Source organism: Pseudochaenichthys georgianus, chromosome 5, assembly GCF_902827115.2.
Source record: "Pseudochaenichthys georgianus chromosome 5, fPseGeo1.2, whole genome shotgun sequence".
Taxonomy (NCBI): Eukaryota; Metazoa; Chordata; class Actinopteri; order Perciformes; family Channichthyidae; genus Pseudochaenichthys; species Pseudochaenichthys georgianus.
This window is the reverse complement of record NC_047507.1, coordinates 16,530,765-16,540,089: the sequence shown is the minus strand read 5'-3', so window position 1 is coordinate 16,540,089 and position 9,325 is coordinate 16,530,765. Positions and strand designations below refer to the sequence as shown.

At 38.0% G+C, this 9,325-nt stretch overlaps 1 protein-coding gene across 2 annotated transcripts in view; it reads right to left on the bottom strand.

Moving 5' to 3' along the window:
• LOC117446179 (fibrous sheath CABYR-binding protein-like) overlaps positions 1 to 6,587 on the bottom strand; it is a 19,558-nt gene extending 12,971 nt beyond the window's left edge. For both annotated transcript variants that reach the window (XR_011643220.1, XM_071203116.1), the window contains exon 1: positions 6,408 to 6,587. Coding sequence is in view for 1 of the 2 variants with exons in the window: in XM_071203116.1 (XP_071059217.1) it covers positions 6,408 to 6,480 (73 nt within the window). In the remaining variant the exon portion in view is untranslated. The remainder of the gene's footprint in view (positions 1 to 6,407) is intronic.
• Between the last annotated feature and the right edge of the window lie 2,738 nt (positions 6,588 to 9,325).

The following is a 9,325-nucleotide window of genomic DNA, read 5'->3' as shown; positions in this document are numbered from 1 at the left end:
TGGAAGTATACACATATTGATAGATGTCTTGTAATGCACTGTTGAGGAACCTGTGACCCAAGTTTTTCATTCATTGCATACACTATTGTGTATATGATGTCAATAAACCTTAGAAAATCTTGAAATCTTGAAAGGGATGTGCAAAATAGCAATTATATACAGTCTTTAATTAACTATTAGAGAATAACGAGTAATGAATATGCTTTAAACGGATCTGCAGATAAATATTTAGTCTTCTCAAGCACCAACTATCAAATATCTCGCCTGATTGTTGGCACTTGACAATCATCTTCACTGAATTTCACTCAGGTGTAACTAAAGTCTGATTTAAGGGTTGTTTATATTTCACATCATTAATCCGAATCTGTAAAGTAACTCAAATAAATGTAGTGGAGTAAAAATACCAGGTTAACCTTAAAGAAAGACCTCAGGATTATAAAAGACCCCCATCACCCCAGCCACAAACTGTTCTGTCTGCTGCCGCCTGGCAGGCGGTACCGCAGCATCCGGACTAAAACCACCAGACACAGAGAGAGCTTCATCCCACAGGCCATAAGACTATTAAACACCTTAACACCTGAACTTAGAAACAACATCCATAACATTCATCTGGCTGCTATTTATAAATTATTTATCTAATATATCATATTCCAATCACTTGTAGACTCTTATTGCACTATTTCACTATTTTTTCTGTGTAGGCCTATCTGTTTTATTGCGTAGCACTGTTGGAGGAGCCTGTGACCTAAGGGGGGAGGGGGGTAGGACACGTTGGATTCCTGTTTTGAATAGTGTGCCGTCGATGGGTTTCATTCCATTTCAAAGTCCTTTTTGACGCTCTGTGTAAACTTCGCACACTGCCACTCCAACATCCAATCACAGAGGTTGAGGACTGATCACGGGTTTGTCAAGCTAAGCACATGGTGTAGTCCCAAACGATAGCTGAGGATTCTGGGTAGTGTAGTGTCTTCGGCCATCCTAAAACTCCGAAAAAACATTTGTTTCTCCGAATCGAAGGGGGAAAATACAAAAGCATTGCACACAATTCAAACCAATCAATGTTGTGTAATTAACAAGGATAATCTGGTGTTTTTTAGTCGATGAGTAGTGAAGATAACACTGTAAAATCAATCGACAATAAGGAGATTATTTACTTCCGGGTGTACAATTCTCCGTTATCCAATGGGAATGGACGCTCGTAATACAATACAGGGGACATGATCATTATCTTTTAAATAACGTTAACTAAAGGGAACAATCTATTCGACACAGCTGAAGCTCTGGCCTTCCTTAAAAACTAACTAATTTAATAAAAATCACAGTATTACACACAATGCACTGTTTTTTTCGAACAAAAATTCGTAACTAATGTAATTTTCACATTCTGACGAAAAATAAAAATTATTATGAATACAAATAAAATAAAAGAAGCCTCCCGTGAGTTATCACAAGCTATAAAGTAGATTTAAAAAAACGTTTTATAGAATAAAAGCTCACTGCGGGACGTTGTAGAAATGCGTGTGTGCACCACGACAAAGGAGCCTCATTCACTTTACATTGGGGTTATTTGCGTGGTGCCGACACAACACGTTCTCACTCCCATCCCATCATATATTGACGGACGGTCAGGGCCCCTCCCCGTCGCTATATTACGTACAGGGTACCCCTTGCCCGTCAGGCTTCTACGGGCAGGGCGTCCCATAGACCTTCATTGCGGACAGTGGACCCCTTGACCGTCAGGCTTCTACGGGCAGGGCGTCCCATAGACCTTCATACTGCCTATTTTAAGGTTCATTTGGCCATTAAAATGCGTTTTGATGTCATTTTATGCGAGTAATGAGTTTTTATTTCTGATTATTTGTGCAGTACATGTACATGATGTTTAGTTTGCTAGTTATGACAAAGATTACTTCATGAATGTGTACACATTCATGGTTGCTAAGGTGGTTGCTATGGACGCTGCAACAGCTCCCAGACCACGTGATCAACAACAGTGGCCGACCTTCGTGTTATTCTCGGTGGAAAATGCCTATTTTAAGGTTCATTTGGCCATTAAAATGCGTTTTGATGTCATTTTATGCGAGTAATTAGTTTTTATTTCTGATTATTTGTGCAGTACATGTACATAATGTTTAGTTTGCTAGTTATGACGAAGATTACTTCATGAATGCTCACGTCTTTTTATTTGACTTATTGGGAGAATCTAAAGGCAAGAACATCCCAAATATTCATTTAGGTCTTTATTTTAGACCTTTAGTGTTGCCGTCTGTGAGGAAAATACATGGGGCTCAGAGCCTCGTATTTTTAAAATCTTTTTTTCCTTCTAATTTGTTATTCTTTTCAAAATAACACACCGTTATTTACTCACCAATAACACACAATTATCCTTGCTTTTATTTATTAGTTTAATTCCATAATCTCTGGCTTTTTTGGCGTTCGTCAGGAACTGAATTTCAAAATAAAAATAACCGGAAACAGACGTAGGCCTATAAGGGACATTTCGAGCATCGGCCGAAGACACTACACTACCCATAATCCCCAGCTATCGTTTAGGACTACAGTCCCCGTGATTACTCTTCAAGGTCTGGGATTGGATGTTGGAGTGGCAGTGCGCCAAGGTTACGCAGAGCGTCAAACAGCTGTTTGAAATGGAACGAAACCACGCCAGATTATCCAAAACTGGAATCGAACGCCCCCCCAGAACTACACACTACACTATTGTGTTTCGCAAAATGTTCTATGGGACGTCACTGAACGTTTTCGTTTTCCCCACAATTAGAAGTTGCCAGTATTAAACACATTGGTGTTATCAAATGTAAAACATATAATTAATAAATGGGTGAAAATCGCTGTCCATAATGTGCAGCATCAATATATAGCATTAATATATACCCACATGACAGCTCATTGATACTTTGTAATTCTACTCCACTACAATTCAGAGGTTAACCTGGTATTTTTACTCCACTACACTTATTTGAGTTACTTTGCAGATTCTGATTAATGATGTGAAATATAAACAACCCTTAAATCAGACTTTAGTTACACCTGTTAACTAAAGTCAGGGAAGGTGATTGTCAAGTGCCAACAATCAGGAGAGATATTTGATAGTTGGTGCTTGAGAAGACTAAACATGTATCTGCAATTGACATTAATGGAAACGAGTAATAAAGTATATTAATTACTCGTTATTCTCTACTAATAGTTAATTAAAGACTATATATTATGGCTATTTTGCACATCCCTTTCAAGATTTCAAGATTTTAAAGGTTTATTGACATATCATATACACAACTACGGTGTAGTTATGCAATGAATGAAAAACTTGGGTCACAGGTTCCTCAACAGTGCATTACAAGACATCTATCAATATGTGTGTACCTCCACCATTAAACTGTCATATTCAGCACATTTCTTATTCTATCTACATACATAAGAGTATAATCCAATATGTATAATATTAGTTAAAATAAGTGCTTCAACATAGTTAACATTGCAGGAAAGCAATATATTAGACGTTAAGTACTTTTTCAGGCTTAATATTTATCTGTAGATAGATACCCCCAAAGTTTTTTCTTATTTAAAAGAAGACCTTAATCTGTTATTTAATGTTTAAATAAAGGTTAATTCGTTTTTCTGTTTTGCACCTCCTCCTATTAATATCTTTGTATCCTGCACTAAACTGTTTTATTGTAGAGATCACTTATAGTATCTTCTTGATTTTTTATATTCTATATTTCTATCACAGACCTTCTACTTTCCCCCTATGAAAGTATATGTACTCTTAATATTTTTTTAATTAAATATAACACATAAAAACAATAATTCAATAACGTGCTTTAACCACTAGGCGGTGCACACAAGGTACACACAGCCATAATAACTTTGTATTATTAGTGTGTATGTACAACATCTGAAGATGTGTAGTTTTATTCATGCTTTCACATAATTTTACAGCATATTGCTATACTATTTCAGACTCAGTATTTACATTCTTACATTCAAAATTCAATCAAATTCAAATTCGTAATATCTTTAAAAACTACAAGTCCTTTTATATCAGCTGTGCACCGTTATGGTGTAAATATAACCTATCTATGAATTATATCAAATGTAAAAGTCAGCCGAATTAGTGTTGATACTGCAAAGAGACGTATTGTGTGAAGAGAAATTGAAGATGTTTTTTAATTGTTGATATATTTATGATCCACGTCAAGTATTCAGTTTCGGCGGGATTTCTTCAGTTTTTCCAAAGGTCTTCTCATCAGGGCTCTATCAATAAAGAACTACGGCAGATCTGTAATATGTAATGCAGCCGAACCGTGTATTACAATGCCGTTATGTGATGACTTTTAAAGAGAAAAGCAAGAGCACTCGGAATTAAGTATTCTTTTATTCTTTTAAAAATGTTTTCCGGATTTCATATAATATAAACACCAAATCCCAGCATGCTTTGCGGCTAAAACATCCAATCAGCGTAGCTGAGGATCTTGGGTAATCGCTCGAAATGCCTACGTCTGTTTCTGGTTATTTTTATTTTGAAATTCAGTTCCTGACGAACGCCAAAAAAGCCCGAGATTATGGAATTAAACCAATAAATAAAAGCAAGGATAATTGTGTGTTATTGGTGAGTAAATAACAGTGTGTTATTTTGAAAAGAATAACAAATTAGAAGGAAAAAAAGATTTTAAAAATACGAGGCTCTGAGCCCCATGTATTTTCCTCACAGACGGCAACACTAAAGGTCTAAAATAAAGACCTAAATGAATATTTGGGATGTTCTTGCCTTTAGATTCTCTCAATAAGTCCAAGTACAGAGGGTGACTTTGCTGTGAAAAAACACATTTCCACCAAAAAAACGTTAGCAACCATGTGTACACATTCATGAAGTAATCTTCGTCATAACTAGCAAACTAAACATCATGTACATGTACTGCACAAATAATCAGAAATAAAAACTCATTAGTCGCATAAAATGACATCAAAATGCATTTTAATGGCCAAATGAACCTTAAAATAGGCATTTTCCACCGAGAATAACACGAAGGTCGGCCATTGTTGTTGATCACGTGGTCTGGGAGCTGTTGCAGCATCCATAGCAACCACCTTATCAACCATGAATGTGTACACATTCATCAAGTAATCTTCATCATAACTAGCAAACTAAACATCATGTACATGTACTGCACAAATAATCAGAAATAAAAACGCATTTTAATGGCCAAATGAACCTTAAAATAGGCATTTTCCACCGAGAATAACACGAAGATCGGCCATCGTTGTTGATCACGTGGTCTATGAAGGTCTATGGGACGCCCTGCCCGTAGAAGCCTGACAGTAAAGGGGTCCGCTGTCCGCAATGAAGGTCTATGGGATGCCCTGCCCGTAGAAGCCTGACGGTCAAGGGGTTCGCTGTCCGCAATGAGGGTCTATGGGACGTCCTGCCCGTAGAAGCCTGACGGGCAAGGGGTACCCTGTACGTAATATAGCGACGGGGAGGGGCCCTGACCGTCCGTCAATATGTGACGGGATGGGAGTGAGAACGTGTTGGCCGACACGTAAATGTAACAAAGTTCGTGACTCCACCACGCATTGTGGTGTTAAGAAGTCGTGGTGGAGTCACGCATTCTGGTGAGATCAGGTTGGACATAATACATGTAGAGGTTTTCCACAAAGGAAACCTAGTGCACTATATTGACGCTCTGAACGATGGCTGATTATGTAACAATTCAAAACATCTCCAGGGACCTGATACAACATGGAGGGTGTGCAGTGATCCAAGTTTAGTTCAAATATGTCACAGGGTTGCATGCCTACAGGAGCAGGTGTGTCATCATGAACGCAATTAAACTATTTTTAGAAGTTTGGTTGGTAATTACATCAATGCGGTAAAGCACAGGTGTTTTATTGTCAATTTACTCAGGTGACTGAGGTCCTTTCCTGACTGCATTCTTCTTCTTGTTTTATGAATAGCTAGAAAACACTGAAAGCCATATTTGCCTTCCCCTGTCTTCGATTCTGCTGACTGATAGTCTACCAATCATAAAACAGCAAACACAGGTTTACCTTTTGAAACACATTTTGAATGAAGCTGTATTCAGACATTCATGTTATCATTAATGATCAAACCTAATGAACTGTAGCTCAAACAATTTGTTGAATTATATAGTTAAAATTCAGTTACATTTACCGAGTCTGCAATAATGTGTAACCTTAAGATAATAATTCACACACACTGGCCTGATATTATACAATTTTGTACAGACAATATATAGATACATTTAAAGAATCCTACTTTTTTAACAGAGAGTAAGCTGTCTATTCGTTTTTTACATCATTGATCTTAAGCCATTTCATTTCTAAGAATTCGGTCATGTCACAGAGTTTAGAGGAAAAGCATGGCTTACGTATCGGTGCTAATGAGCATAGCTGAACCGTTAGGAGCAGGGTCAGCAGGAGCAGAGAGGAAGCTTTGAACATGATGTCCTTCTTGTCACAGTCCCTTCATTAGAGTCAAATCAATTCCACTAACTCCCACACAGCAGTGTGACCGGTGCCCCCACTGAGAGGGAATATCCTGCAGGGGGGCAGTATACGTGTAGAGTGTCAGTGTGGACACATGTTGTGAAGTGACACACCATGTGGTAATTTGGGGAGGGTGCTTTGAGGTTGGGTATGAGAGAGTTATGATCACATGGACCTCTTCGACACCAGCTGTTCTAATCCTGGATTAAAAGGTCAAAATGTATCTTAAAACACCTTAACAAGGTCCTTACGAAACAGATATATGAAGTTACACCATGTTAAGGAACATAACCTTTTTTCAAAGATTTAAAAAATAGTTTGAACTTATATTAAAGGTCTCCTATTATGCTATTTTTAGGCATATATTATGGGTCTCAGATATATACAAATGTATAAAAGAACATGTAGCCTATATGCAGTGGCGTTTCTATATGTACAAAAGTGGTGGGGCACAAAAAACTCAGATGTCTATATATAAGCTTCTGCAGAGAGGTTCATGGCTGGTGAGGCACTGGCACTGACTCTTCAGGTTTACAAATATATTAAATCAAAATATAATATTATTTTCAAAACTTTTTTTGTCTGATGCTTCAATTACTTTTAAACAGACAGTTCAACAGAAGGATACCCAAAACAATTTAATTTTATCATTTAAATATTGAATTGTTCTCTCTTAGTGAGATCCCATTTTCAATAAAATTGCAGTCTTACCTTGACTTGAAGATGAAGTCCATTTGCCTATCCTTCTGGACAAAAATCTCTATTACTTTTTTGTAAAAGTCCTCCTTATCTTCTTGTAGTTTCAAAAGTCTATCATAAATCTAATCTAATCAATAGATTTTTGATTCGAAAATGATAAAAGTAGGGTAGACATGTGGATATTATCCGGCTGAACAAAACGTGCATTTATCTAACAGCTACGTTTCCCACAGATCTTATTTTGAGCTATTTTCTAAAATCCTATGGAGAAATCTCGTTGCTTTTTTGTCGAGGGAAGCCATGCGCAGCTTACTTCCTGGTTTTAGGACACCTCACTGCAGCTCTCTCTCCTCCTCTTCACACACCACACTTTTCGCGGCACACGTACATACAGCCAATCAGCTCTGAATTGTGGGGATGGCAGCACTTTGCCCCTATGGTCATTATTTTTTGTAATACTCTGAGCATGCGCAGTGTAGTTTTTGCAGTCACCGTTCACTTAGACCAGGGATGGGCAACTTTGATGGTGGTGGGGGCCACATCATTGATGTACTGGCCACCAGGGGGCCGCAGATTCACTTGGAACACACACACACACAAATTCCGTATGTTGTATGTAATTATTAACACATATACTAAGTCTGACATCTTCATTGACATTTTACAATCAAAGGAAACATCCCCACAAAATGGGAACATCCTCTAATAAGCTCACTAAACAAATATCAGTTCACAGAAATTGTATTTCATTTTTTACAAGTGGCATGTTTGAATTGAACGGGTTATTAAACAGTGGAATAAAACTATTTTAAACTATTGGAAAGCACGTAAAATGTGTGTGTATTGAGATGAACCATTAGATGACATACACATGAAGTCATGAACTCTAACCCAGACATTAGTTGTCTAACTTGAACCTAAAACACTTGTAGCCTGTCGCAGCATTCCCCTTATTCCACAATAAGGGGAATGTCCCCACAGACACCTGTCAGCCCGCACTCTGCTGTTCCTCAGAGCCCCCTCCCTACCGCTGAAATTATGAATGAAAAGCGTAGTAATCATAGATAACATGGCAGGGTCCGTGACAGTTTGTTTTCATCTGATTTCAAATAAACAAAGTCTTGGTTTTAAGAATATTAAACTTGTTTCGCCAAATTCAGATGAAAACAACTTTTAAGATTGTAAAGGCATAATTACAAGCGGCAACTTGACGTCACAGCAGGCATAACAACAGCCGGGGTTTCTTGTGAGGGTTTCCCCGGGAAACAAACACAATACACACAAATGCGTCACAGATTATTTCGCGGTATTTGAAATCATCTACGCAGCTCGCGACGTAACTAGGAGTCTAGTGGACGGTAGCAGTACTACAAGTAAAAAAAAAAATTACATTTTAATTTTTTTTTTGATTAATTACGTTGTTTATAAATTAATCTGAGGGCCGCAAAAAGAGGAGGTGGGGGCCGCATGCGGCCCGCGGGCCGCCATTTGCCCATCCCTGACTGAGACAGTCAGAGGGAGGGGCAGGATCAGGTTTTGTCCCACATGGCTCTAAACAGCTCAATAGGCACACACTGTAGACACTAATTAGAAGAACACATACTAAAACAGCAATGTACAGACGAATCAGATGATTAAACATGATCTTAAAATATATTTTATATATTTTTTAATTTATTTTTTGCATTTTGTTGTAATCATTATTTTAATACTTTCTGCTGACACTAGGTGGGGCTGTGTCCCACCTGCCCCTAATGACCAGTCACCACTGCCTATATGATGTGTTTTGCTCAAAATACCAAACAGATCGTGCATTTTAGACATCCCTCATATCCCTCTGTTTTAGCCCTGTTAGAGAACTGCTGATTCGGGGTCCTTAGCTTGAAAGAAAAAAGAAAAAAAAGAGGAGGTGGAGCTAATGCCGGCTCAGAATTACACGGCAGATTCAGCTCAATGCTGCCGTGACTAAATGCCATCATGTTCCAAGCCACATCAAGGATTATTTCTGAAAGAGTATGGAGCTCAAATGCTTTTTCTCTTGCCGGTTTACCACAAGGTGAGTTCCTTTTTTTATTTTCTGCTTTTTTACACATGTGTTCTC